Source organism: Enhydra lutris, unplaced genomic scaffold (assembly GCF_002288905.1).
Source record: "Enhydra lutris kenyoni isolate GAN:26980312 unplaced genomic scaffold, ASM228890v2 scaffoldscaffold49, whole genome shotgun sequence".
Lineage (NCBI taxonomy): Eukaryota > Metazoa > Chordata > Mammalia > Carnivora > Mustelidae > Enhydra > Enhydra lutris.
The window spans coordinates 72,255-99,315 of NW_019154133.1; the positions used below are offsets into that span (position 1 = coordinate 72,255).

Here is a 27,061-nt window from a genome sequence, read left to right on the forward strand (position 1 = left end):
GCAGGCTCCCTGCTGAGCAGAGGGCCCGATGCGGGGCTCAATCCAGGACCCTGGGACCATGACCTGAGCCGAAGGCAGAGGCTTTAACCCACTGAGCCACCCAGGCGCCCCTAATTTGCAGTATCTTTTTAAACTTTTTTATTCTTGCCATCTTTATTCAACTATTTCCTAGTATTGTTAACTAGACTAAGAGCCTTGAGAAAAGAAAATGTGTCTATGTTCACCACTACATACCTACTGTCAAGAACACATATAGAACATTATAAGGGCTCAACAAATATTTGATGAGTGAATGAGCAGGTTTCTCTCAGTCTGGTCTCAGACCAAACACACATAGTTGTTTCTCAGCCTGCAGGGATTTTTTTTTTTTTTTTTGAGGGCCATGCACTTACTTTTTATTTTTTATTGTTATATTTTTCAGTCAAGATCCAGCACATCATTAGTTTTCTTTTCTTTCTTTTTTTTTTAGGTTAAAATTTTAAAATTTTTATTTAATTTTTTTTAAAATTTCTTTTCAGTGTTCCAGAATTCATTGCTTATGCACCACACCCAGCACTCCATGCAATACATGCCCTCCACAATACCCACCACCAGGCTCACCCAACCTCCAAACCTTCTCCCCTCCAAAACCCTCAGATTGTTTCTCAGAGTCCGCAGTCTCTCATGGTTCCTCTCCCCCTCCAATTTCCCCCAACTCCCTTCTCCTCTCCATCTCCCATGTCCTCCGTCTTATTCCATATATTCCACAAGTAAGTGAAACCATATGATAATTTCCTCTCTCTGCTTGACTTATTTCACTCAGCATAATCTCCTCCAATCCCGTCCATGTTGATGCAAAAGTTGGATATTCATCTTTTCTGATGGAGGCATAATACTTCATAGTATATATGGACCACATCTTCTTTATCCATTCATCCACTGAAGGGCATCTTGGTTCTTTCCATAGTTTGGTGACCATGGCCATTGCTGCTATGAGCATTGGAGTACAGGAGGCCCTTTTTTTCACTACCTCTGTATCTTTGGGGTAAATACCCAGTAGTGTAACTTCAGGATCATGGGGAATCTCTAGTTTTAATTTCCTAAGGAATCTCCACACTCTCTTCCAAACAGAGAAAGGGCTGATATCCAAGATCTAGAAAGAACTCCTCAAACTCAACACAAACAAAACGGATAATCATGTCAAAACATGGGCAGAAGACATGAACAGACACTTCTCCAAAGAAGACATACAAATGGCTAACAGACACATGAAAAAGTGTTCATCATCACCAGCCGTCAGGGAGATTCAAATCAAATCCTCATTGAGAAACCACCTTCCACCAGTTAGAATGGCCAAAATTAGCAAGACAGGAAACAACGTGTGTCGGAGAGGATGTGGAGAAAGGGGAACATTCTTACACTGTTGGTGGGAATGCAAGTTGGTGCATCCACTTTGGAAAAGAGTGTGCAGGGATTTTTTTTTTTATTTTCTTCTTCCTTTATAGTCTATTCAGGACTTAACAGCTTTTTAATTAATTCTTTTAATTCTTTTATCTTTTAATCTTTTAATTCTTTTAGTTTTTAAAAATTCTTTTAATCTTTGAGTTAGATCCTATCATTCCTGTGCTCACAAGCTTCTGCTGTTTTCCCATCTAAGGCAGCGTAAAACCAGTGAACTCTGAATCACCTCTAAGGCTCCGTAATCTGAAATCTTGGCTTTTCTGTGGCCTCATTTATTTTTCTTTTCCTCGTCTATTCCAGTCCATCTATCAGGCCCTCCTTGGTTGTTTCTGAACACACCAAGTACATTCCCACCTCAGGGGATATACTTGCTGTCCCCACCCTGCTCAGGACACATGGCTCACCCTCTTACCTCCTCCACATCTTTGCCTGAATGCCATATTACCAAGGAGTCTTCCCTGATCAGCCTATACAAACACCCATGTAAAACCTCCCTGCCCTTTTTCCTTCCCTGCTTTGCTTTTTCCTCTGTGTTCATCATCATTACCATTTGCAGTACTTTACATTTGTTGTTAATTGTCTTATTCTGTGTCATCCCCCAGAAGAATATTAGCTTTTCAATGACAGGAATTTTAGCCTTTATTATTTATAGCTGGACTGCATATTGCCAGTAACAATGCTTGGCACAGAGTTGGTGCTTAATAAAAAATGATGGAAATGAATAAATTATCTGCTCTCTTTCCTTGGAAACTGGAGCTAACAGTATCTACCCTGCAGTTTTCCTGTGTGCATCAGTGATAATGCATAGAAAGCTGTTAGCTTGGCACATAGTAGTTGCTTAGGAAATTATTAAACTTTTTAAAGTAAGGTATAAACCTAGAACACACCCTGCTTTCCAAACATTTATGGAGAAATAACCTGTTATGTATAAGGTAACAGATGTGCAGGATGTAAAAGTAGAGAAGGTACTGTCTTTATCCTTACAGATGCAACCAGATAGATATGGGGACTATTTTGCACGCTCAGTACTCCAAATTCTTTCAGGAATCAAAATTAGATTCCTAGAGTGACTCTAAATATCTCAAGGGCTGAAAGGAAGCCTTTTCAATAACAAATAGGATATTCACTTCTAAATTTCTCCTCTGCAAAAATACTTTTAAACATTAGAGTAATGCATATTTCTTTCTCTAAATCATATTCTTTTCTAGGAATCTGCACATCTCTAGAACGCGTAGATCATGAACTTGCAGACTTCTGATGATCCAAAGGTCCAAATCTCTGTCTCTCTATATGGTACTTACATCCCTCACATCGCTATACAATCAGTATATGTGTACATCTATATCTACCTATGTACACACACTGAGATATAAATACTTTTATTATGAAACATTAGAAGTCCACAAAAACAACATAGAAAAAATATAATGAGCCCACCAGTATAATTTAGAACTGACTTTTATCTAACTTTAACATTTGATAGCTGTTTTGATTAAAAAATGTTTCCTAGTAGATTAAATATCACAGATGTTATTCAATACCCCCATTCTATTCTCCCTTCTTTTTCTCACCATAGATAATCCTGAATTTGTTGTTTTTCATTATTGCAACTTTATTTTTTTAACTTTTACAACTACTAAATCCTGGATATAGATCATAGATATGGTTTCCTTAACAATCAGATTCATATTAAAACAAAACAAAACAAAATTAGAATTAAAATTCTATTTAAAATTCTATTTCATTTAAAATTCTCGATGTCTACCTGTTCTTGAAAAATCAGGACACCTGGCCAGTCTTTTGGATTGGCCATGTTTCTGGATCAGGCAGCCAGCTGGAACTGGGAGGTGGCCTGTCCTCATCAGCATAGTTGTATTTAATGTCTACTAAGGGTCTTCATGCCTATTTCTTTCATTTATATTTATCAGGGCTCTGTAGATATTTGCATTTGTAATTTCTCTTCTCTGCACTTTAACCCATTCAAAATAGTTTCCTTCTTATTTATCTTCTGCTTCATTTCTATGTCAATTTATCTTGTTGTGTGTTTCTGCTTTGAATTTTTGTTTAAAAGATGGAAACAAAATGTGTACTTTCCCTTTCACATTGTCACCAGTGACTAGTTGACCTAACTTCACAAGTCGTGGGCCTGTTTCCCCCCTCCTTTTTTTTTGAGTTGAATGCAGTGAGTAATAACTCTTTCCCTTAGCATTTCTTTTTTAATGGAACTGTTGTCATTTGGAGTTAGAGTCTACACTCCCTTTGTCATCTCTTGAAATTTCCCTTTCAAATTATTACACTAAATCCTCATGCTTTATAATCCCATATAATCTGTACTTTGTTAATCTGGTATATATTTTATTCCATCTTTGTCATCAAAAGGAATTCTGAAGCCAGGAATGGGTAATGAGTTAAGGGAAAAATGCACGATTTCATACTGCCAGGCCTTTGTGAAGAAAATTAGGCCCAATAACAAAGAATTATATATTTTAATTATTCATTTTACTTTGAGAATAGTTAATGAACATCTGGGAAAGTACAATACTCTTAATTTATGGTAATGTCTGCTATAAATGCTACACTCTTTATTGAATACTAAGGACAGATAAATGGAAGGTTGGGAAAATATCCACATGTGCATTTTCCTAATACACCGTACCTGCAACATTTCCCTTCTGCAGCATCAGACTATCCTAGATGAATGTATTTATTTGGCAGCAAACCAAGAAATCACTCTGCTGATTTTATTCCCTTGTAGAGCTGTATACAGGTTCTTTTCAGCTTCACAGTTCAATGACAGCAGTCACAAATTCTCAAATACTCATCATGGCCATGGAAAATAGTATACCACATTGTGATTTTCACAATGCTTCGAAAGGCAAGTACATTCCTGATCCAGTTCCTAGGTCCTCATGTGCAAATTTTTAATTTTTTGCTTTCACAATTTTAGTTTTAAGTAACCTCTGCTGGGTGGAATTGTATAATTTTTCATTAGCTTTTACTGGAAACACATAAAGAAAAAGAATGAATTACCATAAATAAAATAGAAAAATAAGAAAACATACAAAGGTGATTTTAGATTCTCTTTAGTTTCTTTGGAAAAAGGAGGACTTAATTCCACTAAATGCTCTTGGTGACATTACATGTTGTCTCTCTGCTCTTCATGAGGAGATAGAGCCCTTAGCGGCAGACTTGTCTGACAGCATAAATGCCTCTGTCGAGGTAGTTTTGCTTCCTGTCCTGAAATATTTTCTAAAAGTTCTACGTTTGAATGAAAAAAAAATGTGCCTTTTAGAAGTATAAACCAAAATGTGACTTCTGTCAAGAATTGAGGGCCATCTTGCTTTGTGTTATAGAGCAAATTGATGTGGTCCAGAATATATGTCACTCCATGCAAAGTGTGGGCATATAAAACATAGAATACACATTTTAGTAAAGTTATGCTACTTTCATTATCGCACTAATTATATGGCATTACAGGGACATAGAGAGTCAAACTGAAAATTAAAACTAAATGCACCCCCAAAGGAAAGAGACACACCAACTTTGTTTTAAAACAAACGGTATTTATTAAGAAATTATATGCTGAGTTCTCCTACAGTCTGTGAAGATGGTTTCTTCCATTTCCACAGCACATGACAACGGCAAAGAGCATCTGGAAAATACTTGCAATGCTTGGGAATGGAGCGTTCCTAGTAATAGGAGATGAAATGAAGTGATATACGCACTATTTAAACTTTCAGAACCAAAGACAAGACAATCTTTTCCTTGCCAATATAGTTTTCAGCTGTATTGGCACTAAAACCTGTCCATGGGATCTCCTACCCAGACTGAAGGATTGGGTAAGGACTGGATCATTTCAGTTGAGTAGAGAATGCTCAATTTAATCACAGGTCAAAGCAACAGAGTCCTTTAGCTATGGAATCACAACTGAAATATCTGCATTCTTTATTAATAAAAATGGTGCTTATGGGGGGCAGAAATATAACATTTTCAAGTATTTTATCATTATGATCTGAAGTACTTTAAACTATAAATTAAAAATAAATTATGAAAACTAGCTTATGATGTATCTTTTCTTACATAACATTGTTGGAGATAAGCTTTAAACATAGAATTGCAATATCACCTGACTTTATATATGATCAACAGTAAAACATGCTAATCATAAAAATAGCTTTTACAAATATACATTTGTATACAGTGTCTCCCTTACCATTCATAAATGTCCTTTCACATTTTAAGACTTTTAATACTTAAAAAAACACAACATAATTAGCAAAGGGGAAAACACATTTACAATCTAAACCATAAAAACTTGACTATTATATAGCTTAAAACATAGAAGAAATGGAATTTCTAAAATTGAACAATACTGTCCATTTCATTTATTTGGGTATTTTTTTTTTAATAAATTGAACCAAAGATGCTGCTATCCAGTAAGAAACCTCCTTTCACATTTCTGGGGGTTGTCACAGTTTCTCTTTTCTGCTTTTGTGGCATCATTCATTACTTCAGATCACTTTATCTGTAGAAACTGAGAAAAGAAAAAAAAGTATTTTAAAATATTGAGATTTAGGTTTCATTGTTGATAACATGCATTTATGTAAGTTGGATTTAAGTTAGAATTCAGGCTGAATCAGGAGATGATTAAAAAAGAACTAAATCTTTAAGAAAAATCCTTTTGAGAACTTTTGAGATCCTTTTAGATCCTTAAGAAAAATCCTTTAGATCCTTTGTCTTAGATCCTTTGTTGTAGACAATGCTAAAATTATTTACACTTATAATATGCTGTAATTTAAAAAAATTCAGTACATTTATTGCCTGAGATCAGCAATTATCTTGACCAAGATCTCTTGACCAAGTCAGAGGGGAAACACTTGAAGCTCTAGGCTAGGGAAAGAGATTTGGGTTTCTTTTGAATTTTTGTGGCTCCTCAGGAAAGTGACCATGGGATACTTTTCCCCGGTAAGAGGCTTTGAACGGTGCGGTCCTAAGCCTAATGCACCTGGGATAGGAGAAAAAGCAGTACGGATCTCTGATCTGAGTTATGTATCCTTGGTTATAAAAAAGAAAGCTAGATGTGAGGCACCTGGGTGGCTCAGTTGGTTAAGCCACTGCTTACAGGTCACACATACCTGTATTTCTAAAAATGAAAATGTCATTCAAATGTGTTCTTCATGCAGTTTCAAGAAGTGTTCATGTACATAGAGTCAATTAATCTTCGAAGCACAGAGTTTTGAACTTACGGTACAAAGCAGGCATGCCCAGGGTTGTGTAGTATAAAGGAAATTTTATACATTCCCTGTATGCACGTACCCAAAATGATCCATTACCAACGTGAAAATGAAAACCTTAGTAAATACAATTAAATTGTACTTGTAGAAGGATGCAGACATGTGAACATAAGATATAGTGAGTTTGGGTTTGGATTGATAACACTTGTGTGCAGGGAGGAACTAAAGCTTTTTCTTTATATGATTGCAGTCGCCCTCTTTCCTGCAAGGCCTTCATTGATCGCTCTTATTGCAGATGGAACATGCTTAAACTGCTGCAGCAGCTGTGTACATACAGTTTACTAATTATTGTGTTTCTTCAGGTTAAGTTGTGGAGGATGACATTAATTTAGTATATTCTTACACCATCCTGCTTGCCTCAAAAGCGGTAATGAATGGTTGTTTAGCAACTATCCATTTTAAGAAGAAAAAAATGGCCTGCAGATTTTTTGTGCATATTCCATTATCCCTGGTATGATTTTTCTTTACCCCTCCCTTTGCTCCTTGATTGTAAATGATTACATAAAAATAATTATCCTGGGAAGAAGAAAAGGAGGTTTGAAAATAATTTATTGAAGTCTTACTTCCTTACCATAAAGCTTCAAAGCATTTGCCTGTCCCTAGTACTAAACAAAAGCTTCATTAACTTTGCATTGTGAAGTAGGTGTTATTAACCGTATGGATACAAGTAATGAATATAATTCTCCTTATCTAAAAACAATGGCAAAATATATTCACTATGCTTTCCATAGATCTTCTAGTCCTAGAAAAGGATTGCTTTTGCTTCTAAAGGCACGGGAGAAAGGGGACAACTATGACATTCTTGTTGCCTTTTTTCTCAAGAATGACAGTCATTTAAGGAGCTGATTCGTTTACTATAATGTGAAACTAATTGTGCTTTCCTTCCTTGAATAGTGGGTAATTTATCTAGTGGCTATATGGGAGCCTGGATGCTTTTAAAACAAATTATCCTGATGATGAATGCTTCTCTAACTCTCAATCTCTCCCATTTCTGAAAAACAACAAAAAGCCACTCAGATGGGCCTGGATTGTACTGAACCAAGCAATTTACTTCTCCTTGACAAAGATAAAAAGGATAGTATTAATCTAAGAGAAAGCACATTTAATTTTAAACCTCATGAATTCATATATATATATATATATATATATATATATTTATACACATACATATATACACACACACATACACATGCATATATGTAAAATTGATTTACAACATTATATTAGCTTCAGGTGTACAACATAATAATATACTATAAGGTGATCACAATGAATGATCACCACAATGAATCCAGTTACCATCTGTCACCACACAATTGACCTTCTTCAGCCTTTTTGCCCCCAAGACTCCTTTCCCCCTCTCTAACCACCAATCTATTTTCTGTATCTATGAGTTGTGTTTTATTCCTTTTTCGTTTTTTATATTCCAAATATAAGTGAGATCACGTGCATGGTATTTGTCTTTCTCTGTCTTATTTCACTTAGCATAATACCTTCAAGGTACACTCATGTTGTTGCAAATGGCAAGATTTCCTTCTTTTTTTATGGCTCAATAGCATTGGGTATATCTGTATCTAGATCTATAGATCTAGATCTATAGATATAGATATAAGGTTGTTTCCATTCTTAGCTATTGTAAATAATGCTGCAATGAACATAGGGGTGCCTATAGCTTCCTGAATTAGTGTTTTCATTTTCTTCAGATAAATACCTAGAAGTGGTATAGCTGGATCACATGGTAATTCTATTTTTAATTTTTTGAGGAATCTCCATGTTGTTTTCCACAAAGGCTGCACGAATTTATGTTCCTACCAACAGTGCACAAAGGTTCCCTTTCTCTATGTCCTTTCCAACACTTGTTCTTTTTCTTTCTGATAATAGCTGTTCTAACAGGTGTGAGGTTATATCTCATGTGGTTCTTATTTGCATTTCCCTGATAATTAGTGATGCTGAAGATCTTTTTATAGGTATAGCAATATGTGGAATAAATACACTTTATTAACAGCCCTACAAAAATCATATTTTTAAAGATATCTTCTGACTTTTTAAAAAGATTTCATGATTTATTTGAGAGAGAAGAGTGAACGAGCAAGAGAGAGCAAGTACGAGCTGGGGAGGAGCAGAGGGAGAGGGAGAAGCAGACTCCTAGCTGAGCAAGGAGTCAGATGCAGGGCTCCATCTTGAGACCCCAGGATCATGACTTGAACCTAAGGCAGATGCTTAAGCGACTGAGCCATCCAGATGCCCCAGTCTTCTGACTTTTTAATATCAGAAATGCTTCTGTTATTTTTTTCTAATTGAGATTTTTTAAAAAAGATTGCATGTATTTATTTGACAGAGAGAGACACAGTGGGAGAGGGAGCACAAGCAGATGGAGTGAGAGAGGGAGAAGCAGGCCTTCCACTGAGCAGGGAGCCCCATGTGATGCAGCGCTGGATCCCAGGACCTGGGATCATGACCTGAGCTGAAGGCAGACACTAAATGGCTGAGCCACCCTCTAATTAAGATTTATAACTAATAACTAATTGGAGAAATATAGATAACCTACATTGTTAGATAATATCTATAAAAGCAAAAAAAGGTGAAAGAAAATATGTGGAAAACATAGGCTATATAACATTTTACAGAAAGTCAGAGTCTTTGAACAGAAATGATCCATATTTGCTGACGTCACTGGTCATGTTCATTGAGTAACTGTTCAGCCATTCACTTTTTATAGACAATGCGAATACATGTGGCTTTTACAAATCCTTTATTACAAATGAGAGACAATTCAATTCAAATTTCTAAATAACGCAAACAGATTCATGGCTGCTACTGTTCATTATAAGTTAAACTTGCCTTCTATTAATAAGCTCTTGGGACCAAAATTGCATTATACTTTAAGACTAAAAGAATCATATCACAAAAACCATAAATGGTATGAAAACTGAGATGGCTACTAACTCTCTGAGATGGCTACAAGTGGAGGAAACTGCTCCATTATGTAGTTCTTAGGGGCTTAATAGTCTCCGTTCCTGAGTTGATGGCCATTTAGGATGTAGGGGATTTGGGCATACAGGAAACACAGGCAAAGACAAACATGTAGTAGCCCATCAGAAACTTGGAAATAAGGCAAGCAGTCTGCCTCTGAGATTTTTACTCTAAAATCAAGACTTAAATGATGATGGTAGAGAATATGCACAATGTCACTTAAGAGAGGCAGAAAGTTTCTAGGTCTTTGGGTCTTGACTAGAATGTAACTGAAACTTATTAAATCTGCCAAAGAAAAGTGTTGATCTACAAGAGACTTGTTTGACAATGCAAGTACAGAAAAATAGGAGTCTTGAAGTTACCATCTTGGGGGTTATGGGACTGAGGCTTGCGTAGGGTTCCATGCTCAGCATGCAGTCTGCTTGTCTCTCTCCCTCCTGCTCTGTCCCTTCCCTTTCTTTCTCACTCTCTCAAAATTAATAAGTAAAATCTTAAAAAAAAAAAAAAAAAAAGGAGAATCTTGGAGGGTAACTTAGTTGTTCCCATTCAGGAGAATGTGTTCTCCACAGGAGAAGGCATCCAAGTCCTAGAAGAGAACCAACCAGGCCTGTGATGAGATGTGGACACATTGGTCAATATCAGAACACTCAATCAGCTCTTCACAGGCAAAACTTCTGATTATAATTCTTAACAGTTTGTCTTTGGGAAGAGAATGCTCAGACCATAGGACACAAGACTGAACTTCCTTTCAAGGATAGGTCCTGCTATAAATTCATAAACAGATCTTCTGATAGTACAGATTATTATTTTGCATTTGTCTGAGGTACTGTTCTACTCCCAGTGTGCTGACAGATAAGTTCTGTGAGCCTATGAGGTTACAAATCTTTGTGGCTCTGCCTTGCTGGCTGTCTCTCGTGGCTTCTCAGTACTTGCCATGTATATCTCAAGGTCTTTCCTAGAGGCAATATTTATAAAGCTACATGTCAAGAAATATAGAATGTCATTGAATTTGAGCAATAAGCGATCAGGAATTATCTAACCCTCTCCTGTTATAATAGGTGAAGTTACGAAGGCCCAGACAGTTTGAAAGACATGCCCAGGTATTTGGTGGAAACCCTAACTAGACCCAGAATCTTGACTGCAATCAATAATTTTTTCCATTACATGTTTGGTTCTCAAACTTTAGTGAAGCTCAGAATTACTGAGTGGCCATAGTAAATCATAGTAAATCAGATTACTAAATTTCTGATACACTAATATATGGTCTGAATGTTTGTGTCTCTTCAAGGTTCTTATGTTGAAATCTTAACCCCCAATGTGATAGTATTAGGAGGTAAGGTTTTGGGAAGGTGATTCATGAGGCCAGAACCCTTGAATGGGATCAGTGTCCTTTATAAAAAGGGTCCCAGAGAGCTCCCTGGGTTCTTCCACCATATGCGGATGCAACTAGGAAATAGGCTCTCATGAGACAACTAATGCTGCCATGATTTTGGACTTCCCAACTGCCAGAACTCAGAAATAAATGTTTATTGCTTATACATTGCCTAGCCTATAGTTTTTTGTTATAGCAGTCCAAATGCACTAAGACAAGTAGGTCTGGAATGAGGCCCAGGAAGCTGCATTTCTGATAAGTTCCTGAATAATGCTGATCTGGGCAACCCACTCTTGGAGACTGACTTCACTCCACCGTTGAGCAGCAGTGTTCTGTGAGTGGGCCGCCTGCACTCCTACATGTCTTGTTGAGTGTGCTAACATCACAAAACTCTGTTTCTTTCCCAAGGCCACTTCTTAGAATTATTTATTTGGCTAGCAATCCTGACAAGTAAGGTAACTCTTCTCTGGAATGTACCACATGGTTCTGCAATACATCTTGTCTGGAAAAAGAAAGGCTTGCTTATTCCTTCCTAGAAAGCTGGATTCTATACACTCCAGATCGCTCTCCTGTAGGGCACTGCATGGCATGCAGGCTTCATCTGGCCCTCTATCTTGGACTTAAGTCTTGAGTTTGGAAAACCAGGACACCTATCCAGATACTTGTATGTTTTTTGCCATGAGTGGCAAAGTTTTTTGTCTCAGGAGTCTCCTTCTATCAGTATCCATGGATTATGGATGTTTAACTTATTGGCTTGAGTAGTTATTTTGGTAGGTATTCTCCTGCTTCAGTTCTCCTATGTACCATCAAACTTATTTAAGTTGGGTCAATTCTTGATTAACTATAGGGGCACTTGGCAAGTCATGGCTCCACTGGCAAACTGTCGTCAGGATATCCACACTTCTTTTCTGTCTCCATAACACGTCCTCTCTCCTTACTTATTATTTTTTTTTTTTGCTTCTAATTCCTAACAGTTGTTTTATAATCTGCACCCATTACTGTACCCAATAATTCCCATGTTTTTATCCTATTCCCATCTGTCTCCCAATGTTCAAGAAATAAGTATGACTAAAAGAGAAAAATGGTCTTATTATACTATAGTGGATCAAAAGTTTTCAAATCGGTGGCCTCTGTTATTCCATAACCAAATGAAAAGATGAAAAGACTGGAAAAATCAGTCATTTACTATACTACAATAGACTTAAGTTACTGCATGAATAATGTTAAGATGTTTTATTTTCTCTCCTAAAAATTGAAGGAAAATATAATATAGTATTATAAAACAAGCATAAAAGTAGAAGAAAAAAAATTAATGTTAAAGTAATTTAGTTCTATGTACCAAGACCAAATATACTATATTCCTATAAATATTATAAAAATGATTTCCAAGCTTTTGCATTATCCCTATTTTAGTTTAATTTATGAGATTTATTTATAGACACAAGTTTTGATATTGAAGTGAAAATAGTGTGATAACTAATGTAAAAGTACAACTAAAAATCCCATGGGTGTTTGTTTTGGTACATGACTTACCATATGTGATTTTAAAAAACTCCCTCTTCAGAGTTAATGACATCATTTCCTATAACTAATTATAGCTCTCTCTAACAAGGACATTAGTGCAGTAACAGTTTTTAACATCTACACAAAAAGAACATTTGTGTTTCTGGAGTATGTTTCATTTAACTAAAATCACACATAAAATGCAAGTAAGGCAAATAGTATGTTGTATCTTGGATTCATTATAGGAATAATTTGTTTAGAGTAGTAGGATGCAGTGGTGTTAGGAGATGTGCATTGTCTTATCCATTCTGGCTCTGAACCATCAAAGAAGCAGACTAGCAGAATGGCTAATGAAGCTGGTGACCTGGGATTGTAGAGTGATTGTGTCCAACCTCCCAACCAGAGCAGCAGTGCCTTCATGTAATCATGGCTGATTACTATGTATGCTTTGGCTTGATTATCTTAAGGGATACAGAACTGTTTATCTCATAAAGCATCTTGTTCCGTCTGTAGGAAACCATAGAAAAGAATTCGTTGCCTTGAATCTAAATCTGCTAAATGGCTGGATTATATATTGACTCAAAACCTAGAGAGTGTGGTGACAAACCAGGAAGGTAGGCAGAATTTGTGTGTTATGAAGTACTAGGAAGGCCGCATCTATAGGGTACGGATTCAAGTCAGATATCCTAAGAAGGCAGGAGAGAGGAAGGCAGAGATCTACTGTAGGGAGAAATGGATTGGTATTAGAACTTTAAAGCAGATTATCTGAAGAATCAGACTTTCTGGTTTTGACTTATTTATTCATTTAATTTTACTCTGTTCCACTGATCTATGTGTCTGTTTTTATGCCAGTACCATGCTGTCTTGGTGATCACAGCTTTGTAGTAAAGCTTGAAATCAGGTAACATGATGCCCCCAGTTTTATTTTTGTTTTTCAACATTTCCTTAGCGATTCGGGGTCTCTTCTGGTTCCATACAAATTTTTGGATTATTTGCTCCAGCTCTTTGAAGAATACCGGTGGAATTTTGATTGGAATGGCATTAAAAGTATAGATTGCTCTAGGCAGTATAGACATTTTAACAATGTTTATTCTTCCGATCCAAGAGCATGGAATGGTCTTCCATCTTTTTGTGTCTTCTTCAATTTCTTTCATGAGTGTTCTGTAGTTCCTCAAGTACAGATCCTTTACCTCTTTGGTTAGGTTTATTCCCAGGTATCTTATGGTTCTTGGTGCTATAGTAAATGGAATCAATTCTCTAATTTCCCTTTCTGTATTTTCATTGTTAGTGTATAAGAAAGCCACTGATTTCTGTACATTGACTTTGTATCCTGCCACGTTACTGAATTGCTGCATGAGTTCTAGTAGTTTGGGGGTGGAGTCTTTTGGGTTTTCCATATAAAGAATCATGTCATCTGCGAAGAGAGAGAGTTTGACTTCTTCTTGCCAATTTGGATACCTTTTATTTCTCTTTGTTGTCTGATTGCTGTTGCTAGGACTTCTAATACTATGTTGAACAAGAGTGGTGAGAGTGGGCATCCTTGTTGTGTTCCTGATCTCAACGGGAAGGCTGCGAGCTTTTTCCCATTGAGGATGATATTTAATTTTGGGAACCCTGTTTGTTCCCAGGACGAAAGGAGGATTCAGTTAGTAGAAAAAGCCTAGAGCAACTGTAATAAGCTTACAGCTAGAGAAACAACAAGACTGTTTTAGAGTCTGAGGCATTTGCATGACTTAGCTGAGGCTTCCTTAATTCATTCTACACAGAGACTGGGTTTGGGTTATTCTTAGACTCTGGCACCGGGCTAAGTGTGTGGGCATGGACCACAAATCGTCATAATAACTCTTATTTGTATAATGTTTAGAAGCTTATGAAACACTTTATATGTATGGTCTTGAATGATTTTCTTTATAAACCAGTGAGGTATGTTGTTGGGTGAGAATCATCCTTGTATTATCCATTAATACTTGCATCAGAGAGTTAGTGTCCTGCCTAAATCAAAGCCAGGCTGTTTTGTTTTTTTTTTTTTTTTTTTTTGTTTTGTTTTTTTAATAAGGCCAGTGCATTCTATTCTGCCCAGTTGTGGGAAGACAGTAGGGAAGCAGACTGGGTACATCATCAGTTTTAGTACTGGTGATCTCAACTGGCATATGAGAATACACTGGTGCCCTGATGATTAGAGGGAGAAAAGAGACAGAATTATTGGGAAGGTACCAGGATTTGCACATTAACTTACTATCTGCCTTTCTTTGATTTACAGCAGATTTGCCTGGATTTTTCTTTTTTTAAAGTTCCATATTGAACTAATTTAAAAACCATTTTAATTAAAAATTGGCTTTAGTCATCTGTCCAGAGGAGAACTTTTGTGTTATAAAAATACATTTGATTAAGAAAAAAGAACATTTAACTTTACGATAAAGTTACCTAATGTGGGTTACATAATTTTATTTAAAATATCTGTGTAAAAATTTAGTTAATACTGAAAAAAAAGTTAATCACATTGCTAAATTTTATGTTTTACCAGAACTTGGATGCTCTGTTACACATACATCAACACGTTAACATTTTTCTTATTTTTTTCACAAACTATTCTATGATACTTTCTGAAAATAATTACAATTGTGTTTTGAGTGTTCTGGCCTCACTGATAATTACATTTGACTAGCTGAATTGATAAATTATAGCAATTTTATTTGGCACATAACTTGTGTTTGATCATGCATCGATTTCTGACTTCTCATGCTAATTATATAGTGTCTAGCAACCATTAGTGATTCCCAATGCTGGAAATGATAATGACAAGTTTAGGATAATACTCCAAATTGCATAAGTTAATTCCAGTGCTAGAAGCCAAATGCTGATTAATGCTGAGATTATTATGAACTTTGAAATTTCACACATTTTGCTGCTTTCTGTAGTTCTTTTAGTAATTAGTTTTGGCAACACAAGAAGAAATATTTAAAATCATTTCATGTCTAAAAATGTCATTTCGTATCTAAAAGTGTGATTTAAAATTGATTGATTTAGAGGTATAATTTAAAAAGTCCTTGGAAATTGTATAGTTAATTCACGATCCTTCAAATAGCTGTTGTGGTTATTTAACAATTCTCATTTAATTAAATTTACTATATACATCAAAGTATTGACTATAAAAATAACTTCAACTTTATAATTGAGTAAAATTAATCTGAGAGATCAAGTGATATAGTAAAGTGATGGCATAATTATACTACTATTCTATTAATAAACTCTTGTTTTCTTATCATCATATTTGAGAAATATATGAGAAATTTCAAAAAAGAAATCTTAAGGCTTACAGTTTTGGAATAGTTCCTAGTAATACTATTATCATAATATTCTTAGCACTCAAATTAAGCAGGATATAATAGAATCCTGGATGATTCAGAAGGGATTTCAGAGTTTTGTAGTCCCTAGGACTATCATGATTATGAAGAACCCCCGAATTGTAACATAGATAGAAGAAATTAGAAATTGGACTTTATCCGTTTTATGTGTGACAGATTATGTCAAATCCTCTGTAGGTTACTTTTTTGAAATAGGTTTCGGATATCAGCTCACTTATCTGTGTTTTCCTTTTTTTTTTTTTATTATAAGAGAACACAGAATTGAGGAACAATGTCAGTTATATGGTTCTGTATGGATCAAGATAAATAAGAGCTGGGAGCATTTAATTCAATAAATTGATGTAGTAATTCAATATAAGAGGGGTTCTCTCCTAGATATCTATGAGCAAATCTTCCCCAAATCAAACTTTTTATTTGAAGAGGTTTTTCCTTTATAATTAAATTTCTCTAGTAAGTCACATTTTATAGACCTGAACAGAATGCTATAACATTATCTGTTCATCGGATTTGACTATGATAATGCCCAGAAGACTCCTGATCACTACACTTTGTTGTGCGCTAAAGAGGAAGGGCCCTGTGTCTGCCTGGTTTTCTGTTCTTTCACCTACACCAGGCGTTTTTTGCTGAGGAAACATGGTATGGAATTACTTGACACATAAATGTATCTTACATCTGCAGGGTACATCTGAAGCTATAAGTTATTTCTGTAGCATTTTACAAACAGTCATCTTAATGAAGAGAAGTCCGAGACGCAAGGAAAGAAAGTCATTTCCCCAGGGTCTTAATGGGGTGGTAAGATAAATTACCCCCCCAACCCCCAGGGGTGCCTGAGTGGCTCAGTGGGTTAAAGCCTCTGCCTTCAGCTCAGGTCATGATTCCTCCTCTCTCTCTGCCTACTTGTGATCTCTGTCTGTCAAATAAATAAATTTTAAAAAATCTTAAAAAAAAAAAAGATAAATCCACCCCCGCATCACATTATTCTTCTCTTACATGAGGGTCACATTAAATAGTACTTGATTTGAAACAAACATCACAGAACAGATGCCCTATGTCTGAAGGTAGGCGACAACATGCTCTTCCCACAAACCTGCCTCTAAACACTTGGGTTGTTGGTGAGAAGTACTGGGGAAATAATGTCCAGCTGAAGTTTTCAGCAGAATGTTTCCACTGTCTTTGTTTCTTTGTTTGGGTCATAGGAACTGCATTTTGACTAATGGGGTTTTGGTAGATGAGTGCTGGGAAGCCGATGGGGCAGGCACCTATGATACTATTCTAGAAATCTCTATTTTGCTGAGATAAATATAGGTAAGGGAAGAGCACAGAGAATTGATTTCTGAGTCAGAAAGAATTGTTTTACTTGTATTTACTTGTACATGTGCAGGCAGCTGTAATAAATTTTAAATAAACTTTATTAATTTTTTAGGGGGCGATGGACAATGATATTTTGTAACTAGACTTATATATCTTTTTTTTTCCTCATTGACTGAACCCATTTGGGATATGAAAAAAAATAACCAATTCTATCACTTTATATGCCATAAGAAAATACCATACCTCATATAGAAAAAAAAATCAATTAAATGGCTGAACTTTTCCAACTTAATTTACTTCCAGGTATAGTTACTCAATTTATGTTTACAGGGATGGTTTCAATAAAAATGTCCTCGCATAGCATCAGTACATATGGAGATCAAATGTGTGCACAAGTATCAGAAAACAAAATGTATTTTGAATTTTGATATAACTTAAAATTCTGGGTAAAAGTTAAAAATAATTGGCCCCAGTTTCACAGTTATTACTTTTCATGTGAATATTATGAGATTTCAAGCTATTTAAATTCATATGAATATGATTTTCCTAAGCATAAATGTTAAGAACAATTTTTAAAAACAGATGATATTAAATGTTTTTTACAGGAACAAAAATTGTCCTCTTTAGTACACGGATACATTTCAGAGGAATGAGGTACAGTTTAGGTACTGAACACAATAGGCTATGTATGTGATTAGAAAAGAGTATTTTCAAATCATCATTAGACAAATCATTATTTTTTGTGTAGGGAACACTTAATTCATATATACATTACTTTATAACCTTTCAACCTTTAACTTTTCAAATTAGGGAAGGTAACAGATTTTTTTTGTCTTGAGATATGAAAGCTATCCTATTATTTGTAGTAATACATGACACTTATCACCGTATTTAAATGTGAAATGTTTGTGTGACTAATTATGTTTTAGGGAACCCCCGCTGATATCAGAAAATTTCTTTTAAGCTGTTAACTTCTTCCAGCCTATGGTTTTACAAGTTCAGCAAAAAAATGAGAAAGATAGCTCTTTCTCTGACAGTCATGTTTTTCTTTATCTCCAGTTTCTATTTGATTAAAAAAATTCTTTCTTTAAACGATTTTTATTTTTAATTCTTCTCTACACCCAACATGGGGCTTGAACTTACAACCCAGAGATCAAGTGTCACAGGCTCCACGGGCTGGGCCAGCCAGGTGCCCCTTATTAAAAAATTCTTATTAAAGGTACAGCATAAGGAATACAGTTGTTGGTATTTTATGAGCGGTGCATGGTGACAGAGGGTAACTACACTAGTGGTGAGCATAGTAAAATGTAGAAACTCATCCAACCACTACTGCATACACCTGAAACTTCTATGTCAGCTATACTCAAAAACAAATCCTTATTTGTCTACTGGTAAATACAAATAGAACTCTGCCTTATTCAGAATTTATGTATCTGGGGTGCCTGGGTGGCTCAGTGGGTTAAAGCCTCTGCCTTTGGCTCAGGTCATGATCCCAGAGTCCTCCTCTCTGCCTGCCTCTCTGACTACTTGTGATTTCTGTCTGTCCAATAAATAAATAAATAAATAAATAAAATCTTAAAAAAAAAAAAGAATTTATGTATCTAATTTCATGTAACATTGTGCTTCATGTTTGATTGCAATTTCAAGTGTTACCAAAAATGTTCTTGATCCAAAGCACCATGTTCAAGCATGTGCTAAGGGAGCATATTATGTTATGTGGCCTGCATGCCTTCCTACCTCAACATCATTTCCTAGTGTGCACATGCTTTTCTGTACTTTATTTTGTTATCAAAGCCTAGCTAGCTATTGGCTGAAACAACAATAACAACAACAACAACAACAAAATCTCTGGGTATCTGATTCTCTGGTTAAAATGGGAGGCTAATAACTATGAATTAGTTGTTAAAAAGAACACCAAACTGAAACTTTCTCCTTAATATACCTGGTTTCTTTCAATAGTTTTGTCATTGTTTTTTTCTCAATAATCAAATTTTTATGCTGGACTTACTTGACTAAGTATTAACATGTACTGAAGGCTTACTACACACCAAGCACTCTTTGGAGTACTTTAAATGTTTTATCCCATTTCTTATTCACACCAACACCATGAGGAAAGTGCCATTATTATTATTCTCATTTTACAGATAAGAAAACTGAGGCACAGAGAAGTAAGTCACTTGCTCAAGTCACATAGTTTTTCATATAAGGCTGATACTAACCCAGCGCTTTATCTATACTGGCTTTACTCCTTAGCGCTGTGTTATATAAATATCTTCTACTTTGTGTAAGGCAATTTAGATCATGCTTAAGTTTTCAACATCATTTTTTATGGAATAGTTATACTGTTATAATTTTAGCAGCTAATGCTTAACTACTTTGTGCTATACACAGAATATTTATGAAAAATTAATCTTATATATTTCAATAGTTCTGGGTAATTTTTTCTCATTCCCTTTGGACATAGTCTATGATATCAGCTAAGAACGTTGAACTCTTGCCTTGTGTCTGCCGAAAATAACAGTGACAGTAACAGGCCTCTGAAGAAAATATTCATCCTACTATTCCAGGAGCAAGAGGGATAAGAGGCCAGCAGCTTCTTTGTCAACAATCTATTCTATAAAACCAAATGTGTATAAAATATGCATGTCCGTGTCCTTTTCGTTTTACCATAAACTTTCCCTATGAAAAATGAGACAGTCTGAGTAGGCAATGTCCTATTTGGATGGACATCATTTGGATTTTTTATTTTTTTATTTTTTTATTTTTTTTTTTTAAAGATTTTATTTATTTATTTGACAGAGAGAGATCACAAGTAGGCAGAGAGGCAGGCAGAGAGAGAGGAAGGGAAGCAGGCTTCCTGCTGAGCAGCAAGCCCGATGCGGGACTCGATCCCAGGACCCTGGGATCATGACCTGAGCCGAAGGCAGCGGCTTAACCCACTGAGCCACCCAGGCGCCCTCATTTGGATTTTTTAAAAGCACATGGCAGATAGCAACAAGGTGAGGGCTTTCCAGGTGCCAGCGGTGGGTAGGGACCCAGAGGGCTACCTTCCTCCTGAGAGTCTCAGGGATCTGGAAATACAGCACATGAGAATGTTTTCATTTTGATCAATTCTGAGGCATCTAATTCTGTAAAGTTCAGAGTACTTTTCCAATGTAATCTCACAAGTCAGTTTGTATGTGGAGTTTCTGCCAACTTCAAGCAGAAAATTGTGCAAAGCATAGGACTGCAGGAGGTTGACAGCCAATCAGGATGTCATCAGAGTTATTTCATCAAGCGTGAGGAGCAGGTCAGCAAGATTGAGCTCCGTGTTCCCAGGGAGGTGCACAAAACTGCTAACGGCACCCAACATACTGTTAGGTGGGAAGACACGCTAAAAACATTGACTCATAGAGTGAGAAAATTACCCTTCTCAGTGTTCTTCCAGTTTTCTGACTGCATTAAAGAGAAAGTTTCTGCTGGTGCTAATTCTGACATTTCTTTAGTACTGTCTTTTTTTGAACAAGAGAGAGATAGAGATAGAGGTACAAAGACTGAGAGATTGATTGTGAGAAGAAGGAGTACAAGCTTTTTTGTCATATGAAAGTACTAAGCTAAATTTAAAAAGAAATGTTTTGTCTTTTCATGCTATTTATCTTAAAATACCTCCTCTTTATGGAAAAGGATACTTGGTTTTTCATTTTTTGGAATGAACTGAAGTTTAGTTTTATTTTTTTATTTTTATTTTTTTTAAAGATTTTATTTATTTATTTGAGAGAGAGACAGTGAGAGAGAGCATGAGCGAGGAGAAGGTCAGAGGGAGAAGCAGACTCCCCATGGAGCTGGGAGCCTGATGTGGGACTCGATCCCGGAACTCCGGGATCATGACCTGAGCCAAAGGCAGTCGTCCAACCAACTGAGCCACCCAGGCGTCCCAAGTTTAGTTTTAAAGATACATTTACTTTAAGTAAAAAAAAAAAAAGTCAACTTAATTTTTAAAAGTAAGTTAAAAATACTACCTGTGGTGTATAGATATGGCAAAAATCACAAGGGCAAAACAAATTAAAATTAATGAAGTTTGTAAGCATTAATATGTGAAAATATCTAAGAGCACTGGAATCTTATAGATCCTGGTTGAATCTTGACTCTGCCTTTTATTATCAGTATGATCTTGAGGAAGTTACTTAGCCTTTCTAAAATCAGTTATTTCTAAAATATCTATCCTTTAAGTTATTTTAGGCAATAAAGGAAATTATGTATACAAAAAACTCAGTGTTTTTCCTGGATGGTAGTGAAAACGAAAGAAAAAAAAGTACTGTTTCCCCCCACCCCCTTTTATTTTTTTGACTTGGAACGAGATAAAAATCTCCGTCACTCCTGTGTGTGTGTATGTGTATATGTATACACATTATATCCTACTTTCTCAGCTTTTCTGCTTTTTAAAAATAAGCTATTTTTCCACATTTTTGAGACAACTAAGGCCCAGACTGATTTCACAACTTGTTTCATTCACATAGATTTAAATGGCCGGGATAGATGTTACTTCCAGTAGACCAGTAGACCACAGGCTAGCAAAGTTTGCTTTTAGAAGCTGTTACTGAACATTATTAAAATGTATTCCTAAAAATGTGGCCAGATAGGAAATATTAAATATGCATAAGGTATCCAGAATTCTTACCAGGTTCCAGTTGATAAGCATTCTTATCAGGTTTCCAAAGGGCTGTACTTGCATTGCATCTCAGGCTGCCCTGGAGTGTGTGATTTTTTCCATGTTCGGAACCATTCTAAAGACAGTGAAGGTTTGTAAGGGAAAGCCGGAAGTAGAGTATGGCTGATGGTGTGGCTTGGTTCACACCTGTGAAAATTTTCATACGTGGGGAAACAGCCAGCTAGAGTCCCGCACTGCTTGGGTGATAAAAGTGCCCAGTGCTGTCAGGTGAACTAGAAGCTGCCCCTTTGCAGCTCGAATACTGCCTGGCTTAAAACCTCCATGTGTTGCCTGAAATGCATTATTTAAGCAATTAACGTCTAGAATGTGGGGTAGGAATTGTAAAAGGTCAGCACCATTTAAACGATTAATCACTTTTCCACTGTGATCCTGTCGAGCTATGAATAAAATTGGAAAAAAAAAAAGTGCCACTTTTTCCTTTCTTTCAATTTCTGATTTAATGAAGTGCTTTCATACCTTTTCCCATTTCCTCTCTCACAGATTATTAGAGTCAGTGTAGCTTGAGTAGGTATAACATTAGTTCCATCAGAACTACTGCTGTTAATGACTTTCTTAGCTTGCTCAAGTACAAGTTTCTGGCACTGGTATTTATCAGATGAATGTAGTCTTTTATCTATTCATTTATTTTTATTCTGAGGAGTTTTTAAAGTTCATTATGCTCAATAACTTTAAAACTAGCTAGGAAAAAAAAATCAGTAAAGTCCTATGCATATAGCACACTTGGTACTGGATGAACTGTATTTGGAGCATCAAAAAAACCCTGAAACTTGAAAAAAAAAATTGCTAGTTATTTGGCAGATGAAATGCTCAGGTCACTAAGTTCAACAACCTCTGGAGAAGGCAATGAGAGGTGAGTAGCTATAACTAACCCTTCGCCAGAAACTCGATGAATCTATCCAGTAAATATAATGTTGGAAAATCAACTCCTGTAATTTGAATATACTTTTAAGACTTTAGATTAATGAATTGACTGATGTATCTAAGAAATAGATTCTGATATTTTCATATAGAATATTGATTATGCTTAACATTTTAGTTTTAGAATAAAGAAACATATAGCTAAGGCTTCCAATGTGTTTATAGATTCAACATTAGGAAAATAGGAAGTATTACTAACATGAAGATCTGGGAAGAATAAAATGATGAAATTTTAAAAGAACTTAGTATTCATATAATGTTAGTGCCAGAAAATTCAAGGAAAATGTCACTATTGTGTCAGGAATCCAACATTCATTATTTAATAGGATGAATGGGATTACTTCTATGTGTACTCTTTGAATATAAAGATAGTTAGGCAAGGTTGAAGACACTAATTTTCACCCAGTTGAACAAATGTGGTGAACACATTCCCCTGAAGTGTTTGTGCTTCTGTGTGTGGAGTCTTCACTGACACACAATTGTCTGTAAAACATGAAAGAGTGACAAGGCACCAGAGAATTGAACAGAATATGTGTCTAATACGCCATGGTGCACAAAGGCAGCATTAGAAACCAGGGAGGGAATATAGACAGAGTGTGGCTTAAATTTTATGACTCGAAATGATATTACCATGGTTACACTGCCATTTTTTATAATGCCCTTTTAACCAGTGCAATTTGTAGAATCTTTATGTCTCTCCTTAAACGGGAGGTAATTCCAGTTAAAATTATTTTTTAAAAGTCAAATGAAGCAAATCTATACCTACTAGGCAATCAGTGAATTATTTTCTTTCTCATGAGTGGCTTAGAGAAAAGTGGAAAGATTTTCAAACATCAGTAATAAGCTTTGCTAAGCATATTCCTAAGAAAAGTGTTCACATATTATGGAATTATTTTCTTATAGAAATAAAATTCTTTTGTTCTCTTATGCTTTACATTAATTGCTCAAATTATTTTCATTTCTTAAAAATACTGTGCAAATTTTAGCATTTCAAAATTTCACATATTATTTTAATACTTTAATACATATTGTTTCCTCAAAGCTAGAAATTTAGAAAACTCTGGTCAACTAGTGCTGGTGAACAGATTTACCTCATACTTATATTCCTATTTACCCTTAATAGGCCCCTATTTAAAATAGCTAACGTATCTATTTTCTTCAGCAAATTCAACTTTAAGCAACAATGAAGGGGTGCTTAACAACAAGCAACTGCATAACAGTGAATTAATACTTTAGTCATTGTATTAGTTTCATGGATTATGTGAAGATTAAAGAATATGTTTTAGGATATAAATCTTTAACTAGAATGTAAGCCTCATCTGTGAATGAGTCACCTTCCACCCCCAAAAGTGGCCATTTTCTTCCTTTCCTTTCTTTTCCTTTCTCTCTCTCTCTCTCTTTCTTTCTTTCTCTGTCCCTCCCTCCCTCCCTTCCTTCTCTCCTTTTTCCCTTCCTTCCTTCCTTCCTCCCTTCCTTCCTTCCTCTCTTTCTTTCTTTTAGCAAGGGAAGGGCAGAGGAAGAGGGAGAGAGAATCCCAAGTAGGTTCCACGGCCAGCATAGATCCCGACAGAGGCTCAGTCTCACAACCTCAAGATCATGACCTCAGCTGAAATCTAGAGATGGGCACTTAACAGACTGAGCCACCTAGGCACCCCTAAAAGAGGCATTTTCTTTCTTTTTTTTTTTTTTTTAAAGATTTTATTTATTTATTTGACAGAGAGAGATCACAAGTAGACAGAGAGGCAGGCAGAGAGAGAGAGGAGGAAGCAGGCTCCCTGCTGAGCAGAGAGCCCGATGTGGGACTCGATCCCAGGACCCTGAGATCATGACCTGAGCCGAAGGCAGCGGCCTAACCCACTGAGCCACCCAGGTGCCCGAGGCATTTTCTTTCTTATTCACTGACTTTTACTAGTGCTTAGAATGGTGTCTGAACATAATAATCACTTATAATTATAATAATCATAATAATCATAAATATTTGCTGGCTGCCTGAATAAAAATGGCATGAATGGAAAAACATGTATCTAGTTAAACTGTTTCTATTGCATAAAACTCTTAACATCACTAGGACTCTATTTCCAATCATTTGTGCCCTTTGGAATTCTGAAATAATTTATAGGAATAGAAATATTTGTTTGCCTTTCAGAATCTTAGAATGGTTTATTGATTGAATGTTGTGTGGCTAGACAACATCAGAACTATGGTGTGGGGTTTTATCCATCTGACACAAAAATAGGCTGAGCAAGCCACATAAATACATGGATTATTTTAAAAACCATGTGTTACTGGGGCACCTGGGTGGCTCAGTGGGTTAAAGCCTCTGCCTTCAGCTCAGGTCATGATCCCAGGGTCCTGGGATCGAGCCCCGCGTCGGGCTTCTCTGCTCTGCGGGGAGCCTGCTTCCCCCTCTCTCTCTGCCTGCCTCTCTGCCTACTTGTGATCTCTGTCTGTCAAATAAATAAATAAAAAATCTAAAAAAAAAAAAAAAAAAACACCATGTGTTACTGATATCAGTATGTAGCTTCTTACTCATCCTTAATGGAAAAATGGGAGTTACCTTGTAGGCAGCCCAAATATGACACATCTACTCCAAAGAACTTCTTATGTGTGTGTATGTGTATTTGATCACTTGGATGGGAATCCCTGCCCATAGATTATCTAGTCTCTATGTTCAGATCAGTGTGAGGAGACCAAGATCCCATTGGTGAGGGTTAGGACGTGGGGGTTGAGTGAGATCTAAAGATTAAAACACAAAGATCTAGAATTTGCCAAGTGTGATTATGTATGGTTAAGTATATGATAGACAAATTCTCCTTCCTAAATGAGATCATTATGTACCTTCTTTTATATCTTGACTAGTTCCTTTTGTAGGGGCCTACTTAGCCAGAGTGATTCCACCTCAGTTAAACAGCCATTTTGTTGTTTATGTAGTAAAACTTAAACTGACCCTTCCCCCCATCTCCCAGGGGAACTTACTTAAAAGCAAGTCTGGGAAACTAGTAAAATATGATCAAACAGTCCCTGATAACAGAGCCCAAATACAAGGATGGGTCAGGTCAGGTGGAGACATCCAATCAGTAAAGCACACATACTATCTCCCTAACCACCAAAGAATGTAAACCCCGCCTTTTGGGTGCCAAACTAGGGTGCCAATTCTGACCAGAGTGATAGGCTAGTTCAAACAGCTACTATAGGGTAAATTGTAATTCAATTGGCCATCCATGTGTGACCTAGCATGACTATGCAACTTTCTCTGTGTATTACAATCTCATTGGCCAGGCTCAACCACATGGCCTTTGCTCTATAAAAGCTAGTCTGTGAGGCTGGGGGTCGTCATTCTCTCTGTAAGAGACAGCCCCGGCCGGTCGGTTTGATTCTCGGTGCTGGCGTGAAATAAAGCTTTGCTTGACCTTCGCTTTTTATCAGTCTCACTCCTTTGATCACGGACCCCATCACTTTCTTCTTAGTATCACCATAGAAATGTAATAATTTCTCCAAATTTGAAATCACTGTAACTTTTCCCAGATTTCAAAATGGTTCTGTTAGCCTACAGACTCCAATACTTCAGTTCAACAGAGATGATCTCAAAAGAGTATGTTGATATATGCTAAAAAAATATGGTGGAATTTTAAGACAATGAAAGTTGAAAGGGAGATGTATAAACACTGTAATGAAATCATGTAACTGTTTTACTTTCAGAGTTATTAAAATTTCCTACAACTGGCACTTCCATTAAATTTTGTTACTTAAGGGAAGAGATTGAGTTTGCCATACACATATACTTATAGTAGTGATTTTTGTAAACATGATCGTATTTAATCTTTTCACTAACCTGCAAAAATTTCCTTTAACAGATGTGGAAGTAAGCCTCAGAGAGTCAGTGATTTGCCCAAGGTCCTGTAGTTATTAAAAGGCTTGCCCATATGAATCTGAAACCCAAATAACTCTTCTGAATTGTTAAACTTACATCTGGCTCTTTGTAAGGGTAAATGAAAACACTTTTCTCCATTTAAAAAAAGGCGAAGAGTCCAATTTCCCCTTGCCTTTTTTTTCTTAGAGTGTCTTTTTGGAGGTCTAGTGAATCTGGGTGTTTCCCCTAACCTTTGACATAAAGGTAAATCCCATTAGGAGTAAATCCCCTTCTCCAATGTTCACAGTGTAGCATAGCTTCAAGATC

The 27,061-nt window shown here is 36.2% G+C and overlaps 1 protein-coding gene across 2 annotated transcripts in view; it reads right to left on the reverse strand.

Moving 5' to 3' along the window:
- Positions 1–5,199: 5,199 nt before the first annotated feature.
- LOC111156812 (RALY RNA binding protein like) overlaps positions 5,200–27,061 on the reverse strand; it is a 686,812-nt gene continuing 664,950 nt past the window's right edge. The window contains exon 8 of one of the 2 annotated variants that reach the window (XM_022517893.1): positions 5,200–5,974. In XM_022517893.1, the coding sequence (XP_022373601.1) occupies positions 5,957–5,974 (18 nt within the window). In that variant the 3' untranslated portion in view covers positions 5,200–5,956. The remainder of the gene's footprint in view (positions 5,975–27,061) is intronic. The other variant, XM_022517892.1, reaches the window with a different exon arrangement.